The sequence below is a fragment of the Notolepis coatsorum genome (genome assembly GCF_963971535.1).
Source record: "Notolepis coatsorum genome assembly, chromosome: 15".
NCBI lineage: Eukaryota > Metazoa > Chordata > Actinopteri > Aulopiformes > Paralepididae > Notolepis > Notolepis coatsorum.
Window position 1 is genome coordinate 75,875,840 of NC_140179.1, and position 20,537 is coordinate 75,896,376.

General features: G+C 42.7%; 1 protein-coding gene across 1 annotated transcript in view; it reads left to right on the top strand.

Moving 5' to 3' along the window:
• The first annotated feature begins 1,022 nt into the window (after window positions 1-1,022).
• The window catches only part of kdm7aa (lysine (K)-specific demethylase 7Aa), an 82,140-nt gene continuing 62,625 nt past the window's right edge, over window positions 1,023-20,537 (top strand). Inside the window, exon 1 of the mRNA XM_084330071.1 lies at window positions 1,023-1,135. Coding sequence (XP_084186197.1) covers window positions 1,038-1,135 — 98 coding nt within the window. The 5' untranslated portion in view covers window positions 1,023-1,037. The remainder of the gene's footprint in view (window positions 1,136-20,537) is intronic.

A 20,537-nucleotide genomic window follows, 5' to 3' on the forward strand; every position in this document is an offset into this window, starting at 1 on the left:
TTGTGTATGTCATAAATGTCACTTTGAATTGAAAATGGGGGACCCTGATGTAAACAAGACAAACGTCTTTCTCTGGTCTGCATCCCCTTAACAATTGTATGTATTGAGCCGTACTGTAATTGTACCCATTCTGCAATCTGTTAAATAAAGTTTTCATTAATTCATTAATTCATTCACACACGTGTGCCTGGAGCACTAGGCCTAGGCCCTAGGTTGATTGAAGAGAGCAGAGATATCATGAAGGCGTATTATGAAAAGTCCATGCGTGTGTTTGCCTTTTCTCTGATGGGAGAGTAGCTTTGGGCTATGTGATGACTCTACTTACACCTGTGTTTAAAAGGTCACGTTTACTGTCAATGTCACTTTGATTTTTAGAAATTGTACAAAATAACCAATGGAATTGCATGTACTTATATATATATATGTTTTTTTTTATTTGTTTATTTGATTGATTGATTGATTGAAAATGTTATTAACAGATTGCAGAATGGCTACAATACAGTATGGCTCAATACACACAATTGTTAAGGGGATGCAGACCAGAGAAAGAGTGAAAGACGTTTGTCTGGTTTACATCAGGGTCCCCCATTTTCAATTCATAGTGACATTTATGACATACACAACATACATGACATCATGACATTTAGCCTTAGACACAATACACACAATATAGACCAGAGAAAGACTTGTTTACAACATCAGGGTCCCCCATTTACAGCTTTGTCATACTAAAAATAATAATCATAGTACACGAATATCACATTGAGCTGATCTTGATCACAAACATCCAGATTTTAACCATGACCAAATGCCCCAAAAAAAAGTAAGACAAATTGTCATCACTTGGGTCTTTGTTGGTAGGCCAACAACAGAACCACAGACGGAAATGAATCATTTGGACATTGACGTCAGAGTTTTGGGGATTGCCTAGAATGGTGTGTGCGTGACCGTGTGTCGTCACTTCCGTGTAGTGAACCCAGCAATCCCCGCCCCCCTCCATTCCTGCTGCTTGTGTTTGGGGACAGACAGTGAGGAAGATGGCGGCGGCCCCGCTATACTGTGTCTGCCGGCAGCCCTACGACGTGAGCCGGTTTATGATCGAATGCGACATCTGTAAAGACTGGTTCCACGGCAGGTACGTGTATTATATAGCCCCCCGGACGGGTAGACCATTTGAACGGGGAAACAAACGCCAGTTATTATAAGAAAGGCGACGATTCTGAAGCGGTTGGGATGGTTGGTGACTGCTAGCTAACTTAGCTCGCTAACGAGCTATCATCGGTAGGCGACGGTTTTTTATTATTTTTTATTAATAGCGTCTATTGACACGGTTTAGGGAAATAAAGTGGCTGTCGTTTAATTAAATTAGTTTTTATTTGATCTCACTGGACGGTTAAGACGTTGTATTTGTGTCAAGAGCCTGTTATTTGGTGGCTATGTTTATTATTGTGTCGTTAGAGCCCAGAGCAAGTTTTTCTTTGAGCTAGAAATATGCGGATCTCTCCAGGATCTGTGTCAATCTCAGTGAGTGACATGAAGAAGGCAGCATTCTGTCTGTTGTGTTGTTGAAATGTGGAGTGACCTCGCCTGTTGGTCACACTCCTGTAACCCAGTGGGGCGGCCCAGTACATCAGTTTGTAAATATCGAGGGTTATTAATCTGTCTGTCTTGGTCTCTTAGGTTATTTAAGGTAAAGGCAGTTCCCTCCCCACAGCTGTTTGTCACAAGCGACAGATGCACTAGTGTGAAATGGTTTCAATACGCAAGTTATCTGTTATTTTTAGACCACCATAATAATGGTAATAAAATACAGAATTAATCTTAATTATATTTATTAAGAGAGGAACTTATTTCAGGAAGTTATGCATGTAACTAAGCATCATTTTAGTTTACGTTTGTTTATGTATTTTTTCGTGGTCTAAATGATGGAAAAGTAGGTTGGAAAAGGAACAAGGTGCTTGTTGTGATTGAGCATTGGATTGACATCTTGGACATTTAAATCCCCCTTTCGACCAAAATGGGCACATGGCATGAGACACCTAGTGGAAGCCATCGGAATTATTTAAAGAGCCAGTGCAATGGTGTTAGTGCAGTCAGGGGAAAAAGCTTATTCGGTGTCATTTTCTCAGCTGCATTATGTATCATTTGATTAGTTATAGGCCTAACTGTTTTTGTGCACCCTTTCCAAGGTTGCTATGTGATATTAACATTGGCTAACTATGCTAGCAGGCGATACATTCATTGGCATAGTTGCTGTTGCTTGACTTGCTGTGGATGAAATTGTATGATAAATTGTACCAGTTTCATTACTTGTTTGTGGGCTGGCTAGCTGATATCCTAACTACTGACTGATAGGCCAGTCAGGGTAACCCAAGTAAATTATGCAATCTAAATGGTAAATTGCATAAATAGCAGTCTCTCCAGGAAAGCAGTCTGGATATCTGAAATAGTTTTGATTCTGTTGATGTCCAGGGGGATAGAGATCAAAGGGCTTTAGTTATCATTTTCACAACAATGAAAAAGAAATGCAATGGGATTGGGAAAAACAGCAGTTTGATTGTACTGAATGTTTAACCCTGTAGAGCCCAAATATAGAAACACATTAGCTACTTTTTTTTGATCTTACTTATGTTGTTGTAGGAGGCCTCTGATGCAGAAATGAAAGGGTTTTCAAAATGTTTACATTTTCGTAAGTTTTTAGGGAAATGTTGTAACATGGCAACATTGGTCCTAGCTAACAGCAGAATTTCTGTATTTGTACTCACATTGTCTGAACAAATATACAGAACTAAAGGTTATTTTGCAGGGTTGATTGCTTACTTAGCCCCATGACAGTATTTAACATGAATAATAAGCACACATCAGTCATATATTTTTATGAATAGACATTTATTTAAAAAAAAAATATAATAAGAAATAAAATAAAAACAGGATAAGATTGTATTTTACAAAACAGAATTGTGTCTTAGCCATGTTCTAGCCTACTAGCCTCATTAGTGTGGGTGACCTGACCAGTGTGACCACCCACCCACACTATTGTAATCTATACTATTTATTTATTATTTATTCCACCGATTTTTGTCCAGTAACTCCTGCCAGAGCTTTCACACCACACACAAGTGTAAGGTATCAAAACGACCGGCTTGGTCCAACTCGAGTTGCTATTACTTTTTGGAAAGTTTCACCGCACCGCACCGTTTGGCTACAAATCGACTTTAAACAAAATGTTGGTCCACAAGGAATGAATGGCAGAACATTCTAGAACATTTGTGATGTCACAGTATGATGTCATAATAGACCATTCTAGAACATTTGTGATGTCACAGTATGATGTCATAATAGAACATTCTAGACCATTTGTGATGTTACAGTATGATGTCATATTAAATAGAACACACTTTCACAATTTCCCCACGTGGAATTGTCTAGTTCTTTTTATTCTTGGTCTGTTCAGCAGAAATGCATTCTCACCAGGATGAGACATTGCTAGCTGTGCCTGAAACAGTCTCCTGTTCAGTATCTCTTTCCTAGACATCTTGAGAGCTTTGCAGTACTGCTTGTAGAGGAGCCCAGGCATTGATCACAGCAAGGATGATGGTGTGCCAAAAGATGTACATGTACCAGCGGCGTGATTTCATTTGGCTGTAAACGAGTCCAACAAATCCACACCCCCCATTAATTTGTTGTAGGCACCCACAATGTAAGGCCTCAACCTCAATGTAGGTTTTGTTGGCTTTGTCCCAGCGTTGAATCTTCTGCACAGGTTCTGGTTCAGCAAAGGATGACAAGTGTGACCGCCTTGTTGTCATACCATTTGACAGCACAGATGTTGTGTTCCCCCTCCACTCTGTTATCAAAGCTTCCTCTCCCCCTTTTTTTTCAAGCTCTTGTCGTCTTCAATATCCAGACCAGAGAAATCAGTATTGGGACTAGTGTTCGATTCTGAATATTTAAAACGGTTTCGATACTCATTTCCCGCAATATCGATACTTTCTGCAGTATCGATACCAGCTGGCTTGCTCGCAGTCTTCTACCGCAAGTTGTTGACGGACACATGCTCTTGTTGAAAATGTAACGTTAATGCTCCGAGCATAGCTCCGCAAACCGGAAGCCGTCATTAAATTGTTGTAGTCATATTGTAGTCTTTTTGTCTTATTAACTAAATGTTTTTAATCAAATAAAAAGCAGCAGCACAACTGAGTCATGTTTGCTATGTATTTCTTTCTTTAGGGGAGTAGGACATTTGTTTCACAGTTTTAGCATGATGTTTTATAGATGGCTAGGTTAAACACAGGTTTTTGTTTTTAAGAGGGGGGGTTTGATTTGATTTAGATTAGATAATTTAGTTATTTTTAATTGTCTGATCTAAAGAGAAACAAAGGGTTGTAAAAGTGTTATATTTATCTTCGCTTATAGTACCATAGAGAAGCTGAGGAGAATCAACCAGCAACAAAAGCAACATTTTTAATAATTTTTTTTTTATTTGGTATCGAAAATAGTATCGAATATCGATACTTTTCAAGGTATCGTATCGAAGTTCGAAATATCGTGACAACACTAATTGGGACTGATAAAAGTGAACTCACTGCTTTGTAACGTGTGTCTTTTGAGGATAAGAGTGAGTTTAACCCATAGCACCGCTACTCACCCCAGCCCTTCGTGACTGCGCTTCACGATACCATCCGTTACACTTACCCTCCTTAAATTCACTCCACTCCACCCAAGGCATCTGGGTCAGTTAGCACCATTGTAACGGAAACTTCGATGCCCCGAGGGAGTTTCGAACACGGGTCTCCCACGCCGTGTGCAACAGCACAGACCGCTAGCCTATACCAAGAAGTGAACTCACTGCTTTGTAACGTGTCTTTTGAGGATGAATGAGTTTAACCCATAGCACCGCTACTCACCCCAGCCCTTCTTGACTGAGCTTCACGATACCATCCGCTACACGTGTCGTGTATGTGTAGACCACAATTAATGTCACGATGGGAATTTAGTAGACGTTTGCGTGAAAGAGAGAGAGGACTGAGGCCATGGTTAGACTAGTGTATTTGTGGTGTTTTTTTTATACGTTTTTGAATATGTTACATGTACCTATTACACAGAAATGCGTTTTTTGGCGTTTTTTTGTGGATACGGCTGAAACGCAAAATTGTGTTTGCGTTTTGGAGAAACGCTAAAAAACGCGCAGACAACAGCGTGTAGTCTGCATGAGCCGTTGTTGCGAAAACGCCCATGCGCAGTAGATACCATCTGCGTGCCCTTCCGGTGACAGAGAGCTGTCCCAAACCAAATAGCTGCAGCTACTATGTGTTGTCAAGTTATTGTTATAAGGACCCCAGTCCAAGCTACAACAGTCTGCATTCCCTTAACAATTGTTTGTATTGAGCCGTATTGTATTGTACCCATATGCAATATGTTAAAGAAAGTTTACATCCATTCATTCTGCTAGCATTACCGATTGGCACTGCCACTGGATAACATGAGCTAGTGTTGGCTATCAAACCCTGTTAGCTCAAAGCTCCTCTTTCAACTTAACAAGCATTAAACAAAATGGCCCAGTCATCTATTCACCTTTGTTTAATACACACAGCGTTGTCTCTAATGTTATCTAACCACTGATAGCTCCCGATATCATCAGTTTGATGCTGGCTAAGTAGCGTGAGCTAACGTTAGCTTTTAGCCACAATGCTATACTGTTATAATGGCAAATTCCATTGACGTTAGCATGCAGCTAACAATGCTACCGATCGTTTTTTAGACTAAACTATCCGCTCTTGGTGGTCACTTGTGTTGATGTTAGTTTTGTTTCATCAACAAATGACAGGCAGAACACACAGTGAATGTATCCGTTTTGTTTATTGCACTTTTATTAGGCTTTGCTGAAAAAGAATTGCTGCATTGAGTAAATAGGCAAGATGGTGGCGCGGCATAGGCGCCTGCCTTATTGACATTTTCTTTGCTGGAGCTTCCAGGAAGTGTATTGGCACATTCAGTTCTGATTGGTTGAAATTGCCTTCATGTTTGCCACCTACTGCTTTGGCAGTGTACTACATCAGTGTGCTCGGGTGACAAAAACGAAAGTGTGACTCGAGGCGCACGACGTCGCGGCGAAACGCATATGACAATGATACGAAAATGAAACGAAAGGTGTAACCGCACCCTGAAATTCTTTGTTTGCAACTACTTGACTTGACTATTATGACTAGAGGAAATAACCCTTGACTTGGGTTGAAGCTTGCTCTAATGTTGCCTACCAGTCCTAGATTAAATTTGTTTCCCTCTTTGTATGACCAAATATATATATCTGTATATCCTTACCTACTCTTACTAGTTATACCGCTGGCCAGTATGACCACTACCATAGTGTCTTTATACCTTTAGCCCTGTACATAATAATAACAACACTGTATACATCCGATTAGCACTATTACTCAGTAGTACTCATTAATTCATTTGTATATTTTATATCCAGTTTAATCACCTGTATATTGCACTTTACGCTTACATTTTCACTCTGGTTGAATGCCAAACCTCTTTTTGTTGTACTGTGCTGTATTAGTATAATGACAATACATTTGAATCTAATCTCATTTCTGTAGTTAAAGCAGTTTCAAATATAGGCCTATGTATTTCCAGCACATGATCACTTAACACTTTCAGGTTTCAGCGCCATAAGCTGTCCCCATCTCTGCCGCTTCAAGGCCAGCTTAAAATGGTAATTTCCGCGGTGTTTCACAATGTTTGCAGAGCTGTGTGTGTGTTCATTATAGCTGTGGAGACAATAGTGTGGCTCATTTGACACACTACTTGTAGTCCAACATGGAAAAAATAGTTTGTTTCTACACACTGTAGTTTGTAGTTTATTACATGCTAAACATTACACATTTCCAAGATAATCCAGTCTTTTTCCATAGATTGCGAGATAAAACGCGTTATGCAATAAGCCCAAACCGTTCTGGTTGATCCCCTGAAACCCCAAATACTCTCAAATCAAAGGTATATACCATGTACCTTCACAAAATCATCAAGGGGGGGGGTCGTTTTAACTCAGTCTGTTATGTTAAGCTAAGAAGTCTTCAGCTGGACCAGAGCTGAGAAGCCACTTTCACAAAGATAGGTAGTGCAAAAAAAATGTAAATAATAATAATAATAATATATATATATTTTTTAAACAACTAATCGACGCAACAATTCCTCGTCGACGATTTTTTATAATCGACATCGTCGATTATGTCGACTAATCGTTGCAGCCCTATTGTCGAGCATGTTTTACGTCCAGTAAAACACAAAACTGTGATCGTTAGAAAAACATGTTTCAGGTTTGGTAAAATAGACATAGAATATACCTTACCATTGCGCTCGTCACCAATGCAAGAGGCTGCGGTCTCGACTCCCGGAGTCAGCATTGCCTTGGCTTGGGCTGATCGCTATACTAACTCGTTTGGCTGGGTTAGGGGGAGGGAAGCCGTGGGTGGGAAACTGGCGTTGTGGACAGCGACGCCTACAGGTCAGGTCTGGGCGCTTGCTCAGCAGAGGCAGGACTTGAGGAAGGCAGCGTGACCTCCCACACGTTACACTTCACCAATGAGAGCCCTCGCTGCCAGGTGAGAAGAGAGCCACTGGCTGTCGCCGCACGTGTCGGAGGAAGCGTGCGGATACTTCAGGGTTCCCTTGTACCGACCAGTAGGAGAACATGCGCACAACAACCAGGGAGGGGGGGAAATTGGCACAACGACTAAAATTGGGACGGGGAGAAAACTGAGAAAAATCTGAGAAAGAGAGATACAAAAATACAAAAAAAAAACAATATACCTTACCTTAGCCAGAAGGTATTCCAAAAACAATAATTCCAAGTGACCGCATCGCCATGTCTATACACGTTTCGATGGGAAATACGCCTCAGCAATGGAATTTAGAGGCGATCGATGTGAATCTCTTTTCAAGCAGGAGGAGGAGCCCTTACAAAAAAAAGGAAAACGTGTATCAACGCCAAGCCATTCCAGGTCAAAGGTAGGCAATACTGCCACCTGGTGATATTCGATCGGCATTGCAATTACAACGTAGGGAAACGAGCCAGGGACGGCTAGAATTATCCGGATGATGATTTAGAACGGGGATCAGAGGAAAAATATCAAAGGATCTAAAAACGAGTTTACTTGTGATTGACGCTGAATGTGTTATTAAGGTGGCAATACATTGCTTGCCAGTCTCCCAAGATGAAATGGAAAGTTTTGGTGGTCTCTTCGATCCAAAACATCCAGAAGCAGTAACCTAGACCATAGGCTGGCAGAGTAAACCAGATCTATCCTGTTTAAATGACACTGCACTTCACATACTGCATTTAAAACGTAGCCTACTGTATAAAGTAAATGTGTATTTTCAATGTTTGCTCAGATTGTTGAAGCTAGCGATACATTGCTCCCAAGTCCCAGAGATAAAATGTTCCGTGCCTACACCATAGCGCTAACCTTATGCTGTGCTCAGCCTTCACTCCCCCGGTCCACAGAATCGGTGCGCGTGCGGTGCGTCGCCACAACAACAAATGTTTATTAATACAATAAGCTCGTTTTTGCTCGCGTCGAAATGACGGTAGCTATTGCGTAACCGCATTAGCCGGACTGCCAAGAACTCGACGCCCAGAATGACTGGCTGCCTGTGACTGTGTCATGCGCCAGAGAGGAAAGGAACAAATGTTGGAGGCTTTCCCCATTGATGACTAATAAGCAGACACACACATGTACACACGCACACACACTGGGCTCCAAAAACGGCTTTGCTTCAGTTCCAACCCCCTTCCCACGAGGCTGGCCAGAACGAAAGGGATATTCTCTGGCTGTGCGGACGATGGCACACCAGTAAGAGTGGATGGAAAGCAGAGGGGCCGAACTTGCTTGTTTCCCTTTGGTGTGTCAGCATGCCTTGCTTGCGTCTTTGGCACGAGGGGCTTTGTCTTGCTGCCTCGGTTTTGGAGAATGTGAGCCCCCCCCCATCCCCTGTCTCTCTCTCTCAACACCTCGGTACATAATCGTCCTGAGCCTGTCACCAAGGGGGGGATACAGCAGCCAGTAGGGCAGCACTGATAAGGATATTATGGGATATTGGTGTCTGAGAATCGGAGAATTCCCCAATGAAATCAGATAATAGCCATGTGTTAAGTGTATCGGAAGAAATCAAGATTTCCTGCATTTGCACATGCAGACGGGTGACATATTTAAAGGGAAAAACCTGAATAAATGAGTGGAGGAACATAATGGATACAAATGCTTCCATACAGTGAATTGGAGGTTGAAGAAAAGAGTGCTTCCCTAAAAAAAAAAGGAGCAAGCTAAGTGGACTTATCCAATACAAGCATACAGGGGGGGGGGGGGGGAATCGAAGTGACTTTGAAAGAGGGTATATTATTGGGGCACGGATGGTAGGGCATTTCTATCCTGATGGGAGTGGTCTCTTTCAGGATGACAACGCCCCCATCCACGGGGCACGAGGGGTCGCCGAATTGTTTGACGAGTGTGAAAATTGTGTGAATCACATATGCTATGACCTTCACAGTCGCTCACCACCACCACCAGAACTCAACCCAACTGATAACCCATGGGAGTTTTTGGACTGACGTGTTAGATGGCGCTCTCTCCACCAGCATCGTCAAAAACACCAAAGGGCCAAGGTGCATTGAAGCTGATCACACGGTTCATTACTAAGACACTTTATGTTGGCTTTTGAATTTGTTACCCATCTGTAAAAAGTCATGGCCTGTATCTCAATCATTTTTGACCAGTGAGCCCATGCTAAGGAGGACTTTAGTCTAAAAAGTAATGGATCAGATCAGTACTATATCAAGTATAGTCGATACTTTAGGCGTTTAGGATACCATGAACTCCTTTTTGTAGCCAACAGGCATAGCAATCAGAAATTCAGAATGCTTTGTGTTCATCTGTTTGGGCCCAGGGACTAGGGGACACGTCAGACTGAGGCAGAGAGAGAGGGGTGATTTGTTATAATTACAACCCTCAGTTTGAAGCCTATAGTTTGAAGAGTCGTTGGCTTCGGGGCGTTTTGTTTTAGGTTTCTTTTTAGTCGACAGCCATACCTACAAAGAAAGAAGCTAATTTGTGTCCTTTCTGTGAGTGATGGTGAATGGGGGAATTGTCACATCGGTGGACCCAGTTCAGATGTTTGACCTCGCTTAAGCCTCTCAGGTGTAGCTGTACGAAACGAAGCCTCAGCTTACACCTCGAGTTGGGCACTAGGGAAGGCGGGGGGGGGGGGGGGGGGGGGGGGGGGGGGCGTTGATGGACCATTGGCTCGATGAGACGGGAGAGTGGGGGGAATGATTGATGGGCGCTCCACCAAGCCAAGTTCAATGCGCCATCCTTCAATGTCCCGCAGGCGGAGAGCGCCCCGATGAGCGATGGATGGCCTCCTCACGATCCCCTTTTAGTGTTTACACTGCCCGGGTGGATGGATTAGCGGAAGGGTGCTTTTTTCTTTTTCCTTTTTTCGAGGCCATATTCATTCATAACAAAGTCATCTGTGGTCATCTGTTTAGCCTACTGATGGCTTAATGAGGTAAAGTCAAGAGCCGGTTCATTGCTCCTGTTTAAAAGCAGTGTTTACATCGGCCTCCTGAGAACTGGCTCAATAACATTGGTTTTGGGTTGATCAATGTTGATTAGGTGGTCAACCGCATCTTATTGATTACCCCTAGTCACTTTGAGTCTCTGTGCTGAATGTGTAATAGCAGGGCTCTAACAATGATTCAGAACTTGGCCTAGATTTGGCTTGGTTAATGAAAACCTACTATTCTATCTCAATTTAAGGAAGAGATGGAAGTGAATTGGAGGTTGAAGGAAAGGGTGCTGCTTCCCCTGCAGGGGTAAAAAGAAAAAGGAGCAAAAGTGGAATACTAAGTTAATATCCAATACAAGCATTTTCTTCCAGGCAACAACACAAATTAGCCTATAGGCAATTCTGTGTTGCTATGTGACCATAATAAGCTAGTGAAAACGTCCACTTCTTACTAGGTTGGGTACCTTCACATTTGATACCGGTACCTGTGAATTGATACCGGTACCCAACGGTACCTTTTTTCGGTACTTTAGTCTAAAAAATTTGTATCTACCTACCTCAGTTGTTAAAAAAATAGTCCAAACTTCAAATGATTTATTATTAGGGCTGCAACTAATGACTATTTTGGTAGTCGACTAATCTGTCGATAATTTTTTCGATTAGTCGACTAATCGGAAAAACAATTATATAAAAAAAAAAAATCACTACCTATCTTTGTGAAAGTGGCTTCTCAGCTCTGGTCCAGCTGAAGACAGAGCAGAGGAACAGATTGGACATTGAGCATGACCTCAGAGTTGCTTTGAGACTCTTGTCAGGACCAAACAACATCCCCAGTTATCCCATTAGTTCCCCCAAACTTACTGTCGGTCTGTTATGTTAAAGGGGAACTCCACTTTTTTTGGAAATGAGCTTATTTAACATCTTCCCTGGAGTTAGACAAGAAGATGCATACCTTTTTTGTCTCTGTGCGTGCATTTTAGCTTTGGGAATAGACGCTCCGTTAGCATAGCTTAGCTTCATCACTGGAAGTGAGGCAGGACAGTAGCCTTACAGTGCCTTACAGTGTATTGCAAGGTCTGACATTGACCAAACTTGATATGCATGACCTCGGTGGGCTCTAGGTCAACTCCTGAAAAGGGGGTCAATGTCAGACTTTGCAATCAAAAGTTAGGGGGCTAATAACCCTTGCCATAATTTCAGTGCGCCCCCTAACTTTTGATTGCAAGGTCTGACATTGACCCCCTTTTCAGGAGTTGACCTAGAGCCCACCAAGGTCATGCATATCAAGTTTGGTCAATGTCAGACCTTGCAATACACTGTAAGGCACTGTAAGGCTACTGTCCTGCCTCACTTCCAGTGATGAAGCTAAGCTATGCTAACGGAGCGTCTATTCCCAAAGCTAAAATGCACGCACAGAGACAAAAAAGGTATGCATCTTCTTGTCTAACTCCAGGGAAGATGTTAAATAAGCTCATTTCCAAAAAAAGTGGAGTTCCCCTTTAAACTAAGAAGTCTTCAGCTGGCTGGACCAGAGCTAAGAAGCCACTTTCACAAAGATAGGTAGTGCAAAAAAATATATATATAATAATTTTTTTTAATGACTAATCGACGCAACAATATCTCGTCGACGATTTTCGTTGCAGCCCTATTTATTATCATTAATTATTTAGAACAATTTGTTAATATATAATATTGCAGCAAGCGTTGTCTGCATCTAGCTTTGTAAAGTGTAACCACACTTGCGACCGCTTTCGGCTTGCCATTGCTCCAACTGCTTTGTTGTTGAATCAAGTCAAATCCTAGGTAAGCGTGTATTGTGCGCGTGAACGTGAACGTTGATGTGAACGGGCGGCACACTTCATAGGTTTTGTTTCGTGCCGTTGACGTCATTGGACTTGCATTACATTTTTATTATTATTATTTTTACAGTACCGAACTTCGCACTGTTTCCTCCGCAGTTGGTGTGTGGGTGAATGTGAGGCATAAGTTGTAAAGCGTTTTGGATAAAAGCACTATATAGATGCAGTCCATTTACCATTTACCATTAAGCTGGCAGCGGAGGTCACGTGGCCAGATCCAAGTCTGTGTAAAAAGGACGGACAGCATACCGGGATAGGTACCGAATCCGGTACTTTTGAGGGTATCGACCGAATCATGTTGGTACTACCGAGATCCACCGGTGCCACATTATATATATTTTTAAAAAAAACTATGAAGTGTGCCTCACGTCACGTTCACGCGCACAATACCTAGGATTTTACTTGATTCAACAACAAAGCAGTCGGGGCAATGGCAAGCCGAAAACGGTCGCAAGTGTGGTTACACTTTACAAAGCTAGATGCAGGGGCGGCCGGGTAGCGCAGCGGACTAAGCGTCTGTCTACCACCACAGAGCCAGTGAGATCGAATCCGGCTGTGGTGCCTCCGGCTTGGCCGACCGTCCATACTAACACAACTAACCCTTTGATTGCCAAAAATGTAGATCTATGTTTCTGTGGCCCAGCGGTTGAGTGCCGGAAACGTAGATCTACGTTTCTGTGTCGTTATTTCTTTTATTCGCTATGTCCATTCATAATTCATCCTGCTATGCTCTAGGACTGTGTGGCACTCTGTCTGAGACCGCAACGGTCCGATACCGCCGCCTAACACCTTGCGGCCGCTATTGCACTCCATTTGAAACTATGTGGTTTGTTTTCTCGGCCCAGCTGCGGTGTGGGGGCAGGTTCTAAACACTCCGGCAAAACAAGCGCTTATAGGGATGGCATTGACAAGGGTCCCCGCCGCCATGCAATGCTGGATAACGTTGGACACAGGATCGCTGTGGATATTTGGAATGGCGATCAGATAATTGGATTATTCTTTTTGCAGTACATCAGAGACAAGGTAAGGACTATAATTATGTTATCAATCTTGCGTTGATCCGATATTTCTTCCCCGCGATCTCAGCGTGTGTCTGTAATGTACTGTGTAATGTATGCCGTTGGTGGCACTCGAAGCACAGAAAAACGTTCTCCCCCCCACCCTTTCGTGCATGCATGAGGAAACATAATACCGATAATCTAGCGTTGATTTCAGATCGATTCAATAATCAGGCGATAAATGGCACGATTCATAATGAAATGTAGTAAAGTGCTGTTTGCCGGAGTTTCCTGGGATTACACAGGATCACTCTAAAACTATACTCATATTCACCACGGTATAAAACGGAAATGTATGGATGAAAATCTGTTTTTTTGCATGTTGACCGGCAAACTCACTGACAATCGACGTTGTTATTAGATCCATAGCTATAATATTTAATATAGGTTTAGCACTCCAAAAAACTGCATTTATCCCCATTGAACAGAGCGCTGGCACTGAACGGCACTTGATCTGTTAAAGGGGAACTCCACTTTTTTTGGAAATTAGCTTATTTAACATCTTCCCTGGAGTTAGACAAGAAGATGCATACCTTTTTTGTCTCTGTGCGTGCATTTTAGCTTTGGGAATAGACGCTCCGTTAGCATAGCTTAGCTTCATCACTGGAAGTGAGGCAGGACCGTAGCCTTACAGTGCCTTACAGTGTATTGCAAGGTCTGACATTGACCAAACTTGATATGCATGACCTTGGTGGGCTCTAGGTCAACTCCTGAAAAGGGGGTCAATGTCAGACTTTGCAATCAAAAGTTAGGGGGCTAATAACCCTTGCCATAATTTCAGTGCGCCCCCTAACTTTTGATTGCAAGGTCTGACATTGACCCCCTTTTCAGGAGTTGACCTAGAGCCCACCAAGGTCATGCATATCAAGTTTGGTCAATGTCAGACCTTGCAATACACTGTAAGGCACTGTAAGGCTACTGTCCTGCCTCACTTCCAGTGATGAAGCTAAGCTATGCTAACGGAGCGTCTATTCCCAAAGCTAAAATGCACGCACAGAGACAAAAAAGGTATGCATCTTCTTGTCTAACTCCAGGGAAGATGTTAAATAAGCTAATTTCCAAAAAAAGTGGAGTTCCCCTTTAACAAATTGTTCTAAATAAATAATAATGATAAATAATTTGAAGTTTGGACAAATTCTATAACTGAGGTAGGTAGATAATTTTTTTAGAGACTAAAAGGTACCGCTGGCGCTGGGTACCAGTATCGGTTCAAATGTGAACGGTACCCAACCCTATAAATGCAGTCCATTTACCATTTACGATTAAGCCGGGCAGCGGAGGGCACGTTGCCAGATCGAAGTCTGTAAAAAGGACGGACAGCATACCGGGACGGGGTAGTGACGTTTTGAACACGTGTTATGCTTGAGTTTTTAAGAGCGCTATAAACATGCACAGTTGGCAAAAACACCTCACACAGTTCCCCCACTGTTATTGTTTAGAAAGCCGCCCGACACGTATGTTATACGTCACACTACTAGACGCTGCTGCTGTTGTGTTACTACGCGCCTCGCTCTGATTCCGGAACACCAGCATGCTAGTATCTAAAATCACACACGCTGCATTATAAGACGGCTTTGTTTGGTTCAGTATAATATAAAAATAAAAGCAAAGTGGGCATAATGAGGCCAGGGTCTTCTTTTATAGTAATGCAGAATCTTTGTTTTAAAAGGGGCTTGAGAAAAGCATGTTGAAGGCATAATGTGAAACACACAGAGGCCCCCCCCCCCCCCCCCCGTCAGAAACACAACAACTCGGCCCGATGCAAGGAGCCTCGAGGACCCCAACCTGCACCATAAACAATTAAGTTGTTAAAACTCCCCAGGGTTCCACAATGCCCCATAAACAACAAAGTGATCCTAGCCTTTTGTTGTTTTCCAGCTGACGACAGAGGTCCCCCCCCCCCCCCCCCTCCCCTTGCATGCACGGTTCACTGTATCGTTGTTGTTATTATTGTTGACTTTAACTTAAACTTAAGATGATCCGCCTAGTGCGAAAATGGCAGATCCCTTCTCCATCTGTCGGGGTTCGGCTGGCGGCTCTAACTGCAGTACACTCTCGAGTCAAATACCGTCTCCGTTTGAAAGCCTTTTGCTTTGAGCGCATTAGGAAGGACAAGAGAGGGACTCTACTAGTCGGGTGGTGCCCCTCTGGGCTAGATAAAGATAGCCAGGCCAGGTGTGTTTAACCACCCCTCATCCCCATGTCATACAGTGTATCTTCCACTCTCCATCCGTTAGTGATCTGGCAGGTCCCTAATGTAGGCGTGTCAACTTCCCCATGTTGGAGTTGGGTGGGGGGTTATTTAGTGCTTAAAATAATGACGAGGCCCGCCTCCGGCCTTTGTGTTTCCCCCGCTGATCACGGAGGACAATGAACCCCTCACAGTGCGTTGGACTAATGAATAAGCCCTCTCAGTCGCACAGGAAGGAGGCCCTTGATGGGAGGATGTGGACGGGGAGAGGGGGCCATTGATGGCAGCGGCTCGGCTAAGCAGAATGATCTCTTCTCATTCACGAGGGGATGTTTTGCTAAGTGAGCCGCTGAAGTGCTGCTGTTGTGGTCTCTCTGAAGCAGTGAGCGACACACTCGGTCCTGAAGTAGGCTTTGTTTTCGGCATCCGGGGACTACTCTTATAATGTCGCACTCTCCGACACTATCCCAGTTCATAACAATTTTTTTCTTCTTTAAAATTTTTTTTTTTTTACTTTGTCAGTATCTTCCTCTCACTGCTTTTTCTATGCTGTGCGATTCAAGATTTTGTGTGTCCTACCGACCAGCTCCTCGATAACGCATATTTTGCCTGCACAAGGGAAGATTATACTGTACATGGGCCCCCTCTCTCTCTCTCTCTCTCCTATATATGTCTCTCTCTGTGTTTTTCTTTCTTTCCTTCGATCCCTCTCTCTCCATTTTCACATGGGCATCCCGCAGTAATTGTGCAATGGAGAACCTCCACTCCACTGGCTTTGCGGCGTTCACACTGAACGAGCACAAGGCGGCACAATGCCGTCATCGTAGGGGTGGACGGTATGGTCTAAAATTTATATCACGGTATAATTTGAAGCATAGACGGTAACGGTATATATCACGGTATCATCGTTTTTGATAAACATTTTTTTTTTTATTTTATATAATTTTTTTTTTTTTTTTTATAAAATATATATATTATATAATTAGACTTGTACTGGTATTATCTGCGAGACATCGCCACCACGCAACAAGCTCCACTGTCTGTGTACTACGGCCAGGATTCTCCGGAGCTGCACCTGGACCTATACTCTAGTAGCCTCGAGCAGAGCTACGGCCAGGATTCTCCGGCGCTGCACCTGGACCCTATTGTATTGGTATTATAACGTTAGCAAGCCCTCAGCTCGAATACGCATCGAATCAGTGTTATAAGACATTGATATCATGAGCTATCTGTAGCTACTGCATATATAACGTTAATACAACGCCTCAGTGAATTATTTAGTTCAATGGGACATTTCGTTTTGAACGGTGAACTAATTTGCGTTAACGTGAGCTAACAGGTAGCATACACGTCTCTAGTACTAGACTTTGTGGAGCGTTTGTTGATGTCAGGAGCTATCGGTAGCTGGCCGACTAGATACCGTTCGGTTAGACAATGCCCCATCATGTATTAAACTAAAAGTGAATAGTTGACTGGGTCATTTAGTAACGGTAGCTAAGCTAACGTTAGCTCAGGGAGACGCCGACAGCTCCCGTGTCCCGTCCCACTAGACTACTAGACCCGTGTTTACATGCGTGCGGTAGGGGCTGGCACGCCCACTGCGCGAAGCCTCCTAAATAACTTTTTCCAGTTCGCACATATCTATTATCTATGACTAATTCTATCTATTTTTAGGGGCAAATGCGAGTGAAATAGTCGCGCTGTGGTTACATGACGTCATTGCTATTTTAGAGCTGCACTACCGGTTACACGGTATACTCAAAATCCATACCGTAGAGCAAATTCATACCGTTTATACCGTATACCGTTTATACCGTCCACCCCTACGTCATCGTATGTGCGCTTTCAGACCGGATGCCGCGATGCAGTGTTCCCGAGTCGTAGGCGGATAGAAGCGTAGTGTCTTGGGTAGAGTTGTTCCGATACCGATACTGGTATCGGAAATGCCGCCGATACTGCCTAAAACGCTGGTATCGGTATCGGCGAGTACACGTAAATTCTAGCCTCCGATCCCATGATGTAATTTATCTCCTGCCGAGTCCTGCGGAGAGTGAGGATTATAAAATGAACATGTTTTAAAGTGTGATGCTGTGTCATTTTAACAGCAGATACACTTTCTTAAATTCCATTGTCCCCGACAGTGCGGTGTGACGGGGAGCTCGGACGGGAATCGGGCTGTGTTTGGCTGGTGTTATGATAGCATTAGCTGGAAAGATAGCTAGTTGGAACAACATCCGCTTTTAACGTTACATCAAATCAGATGATCGCCTGTCCTTTCTCCAGGACCTAACACTGTCCGTGACCGTCTATCAACAATAATGCACCCACGGTGAATTGTATTTAAGTTAAGTAGCTACGGACTAGCGTTAGCTGACTATTACTAACATTATCAATGCGGGAAGACGCGCTAGGTCAGTTAGCTTGATAACGTTACCGTGTCTAAAGTTGGTGCTATTCACATAATCCAGCAATAATGGCTGCAGACCTGCAAGCAAAGTACAGCAAGTGCCAAAGGATAAGAGTCTGAGGCGGAGTTTCAAAAGAGAAAGTTGAATATTTATTTTGCATCAAAAACCACAACATGAACGTTCTAGCTTACAGACTGAATAGGGTATATCTGCAGAGCCACTGAGTAGCGAGTGCAACACCGTTTAATGTCCGTGTGGATCATTGGAGTAGGGTATATCTGCAGTGCTGCAGCCCATACTCATTGATTAATGATACTAATACAAATCTATACAATCACCTGTTGTTGAATAAATACTATACGTTCTAGTTATTACTAAAAAACAGTATAACAGTATCTGAAAAAAAAAAAAAAAAAAAAAAAGTATAATTTATATAATTTTTTTTTTAATTTTTTTTTATGCACTGGTATCGGATAAATATCGGTATCGGCCGATACCCAAAGCTTAGGTATCGGAATCGGATCGGAAAGGGAAAAATGGTATCGGAACATCTCTAGTCTTGGGTTGTGGTTCTGAAACGGGTCTCCAAAGGCACACATCAATTTGACATGCATAACTCATGATGATGGAGTTAAGACAAGCTTTCTCTTGGCTTTTGAAAATTATAGGGGAGACCTTGCTGGTCACAGAGCATGAGATGGGAGAAAATACCAAATTGCGAGGCTTTTCTTTCTTTTTCTGTTCTCTTGACGCATGTCAGGGATTCCGACCATGTTCAGATCCTCTTTGATAGAGGGGGATCCGTCGCGACAAATAATTTTGTTCTATTCAGATGTGGATTTTCTTTTATAGTTTAATTAGGCAAAAGTATTAATAATAAACAGCAGTTGATGCAGAAACAATAAAAGACAACAGAATATATTCTCAACAAGTCAGTGAGTCCCTAAAACGCACTGCCACACAGACTGGTGGGTCCAGTTAGCTGTCCAACAGTTTGTCTCAAGAAGCCCCCGTCTGTCCAGACTAGAGTCTGTCCTATATATCAAAACGTCGGCGATCATGGCCCCAGAGAGAGAGAGAGAGAGAGAGAGCTTTTACAATAGATAGAATTTATAGACAAAAAGATAGATAGAGATATTTTACACGCACAAAAATAATTACTGATATTTCCGGGGGTCCAAACTAAGATACAAGGTAGCCATTAAAGCAGGGCTGTACGTTAACTTTTTTTGCACATAGCACTGGTGCTACATAGGTTGATCGTTTTGTAGCACAGGCCAAAATCTTGTAGCACAAGTATAAAATGTGTTATATTTGTAACAGTCACAAATGTGCCTATTGTATTTGTGTTATTTAGTTGCAGTGCCATGTTTGGCTGTCATTTTATGCTGACAAGTTGACGTCACACAGCCAGACACGTTACGTGTAAGGAATTATGGGATTTGGTGTTGGGTGTATGGACTCTACTAGGGGTGGGAATCACCTGTTTCATCACAATACGATATAGATTCTTTGGACAACTATACGATATTTGCTGATATATGCCACGATATGATACGATGCAGGTGCCTGCAATCGATATGAGACGATATCATAACATAAGCCCATTTAACACAATCAGTAACATTTAGATCAACTCAAAAAAGGCAACGGAAATATCATTTGACATTTTTGACCTCTTCCAGACTTTTAAAGGAAAAACAATCTATTGTTTTTAATACACATAGACCTCCTGTTCACTGTAAAGTGCCACGTTTTGATATATTGAGCTTTAAACTTTAAGTTAAATGTTTTGGAACTCACAACACGCAACCGTTTTATGTTGCATGATCATGAATACATTTATTTTGTATTGTATTTTTTATGTTTAAATATCAACATTATCTGTCCACCCTCAGTACATTTACTATCAATATAATATACTCGTCTGACTTCATGTGATCTTTCCAAACGCACACACACACACACACACACAGAGAAGGGAGAATGTCTGCCCCCTCCTCCTCACTCTGCCCGTCTGCTGTTCTCTCTATATGGCTCTGAACAGCTTGTTGTTAGCTCATGCTAACGTAACGTTCATTTCAGACTTTATGACGCGAGGATTGCAAAGCATGTTATATGCATTTGACCCGTTGCCGAATAAAACAGCAGGGATTTGTTTTGGGTCGCGACAACACTATCCACTAGCTCTGTTTCAATGTCCGCGTTCCAAACGCTACTATCTGCTGCTGAGACGAGTCCTGCTGTGTTGTGACTGTGAGCTGAGCCGAGTGGATATGAGTCACTGCTCGCAACTCGCGGGGATATTGTTCGCTAGGGATTATGGGATTTGGTGTTTGATATATGGAGTCTTACGCAGAAGGGACATTGTATTTAATCGCACAAGACTACAAGTACCAAGTGGATAGCGTGGTGCCGTGGCCCATTCAATTTACCGCGTCACTTTCTTTTT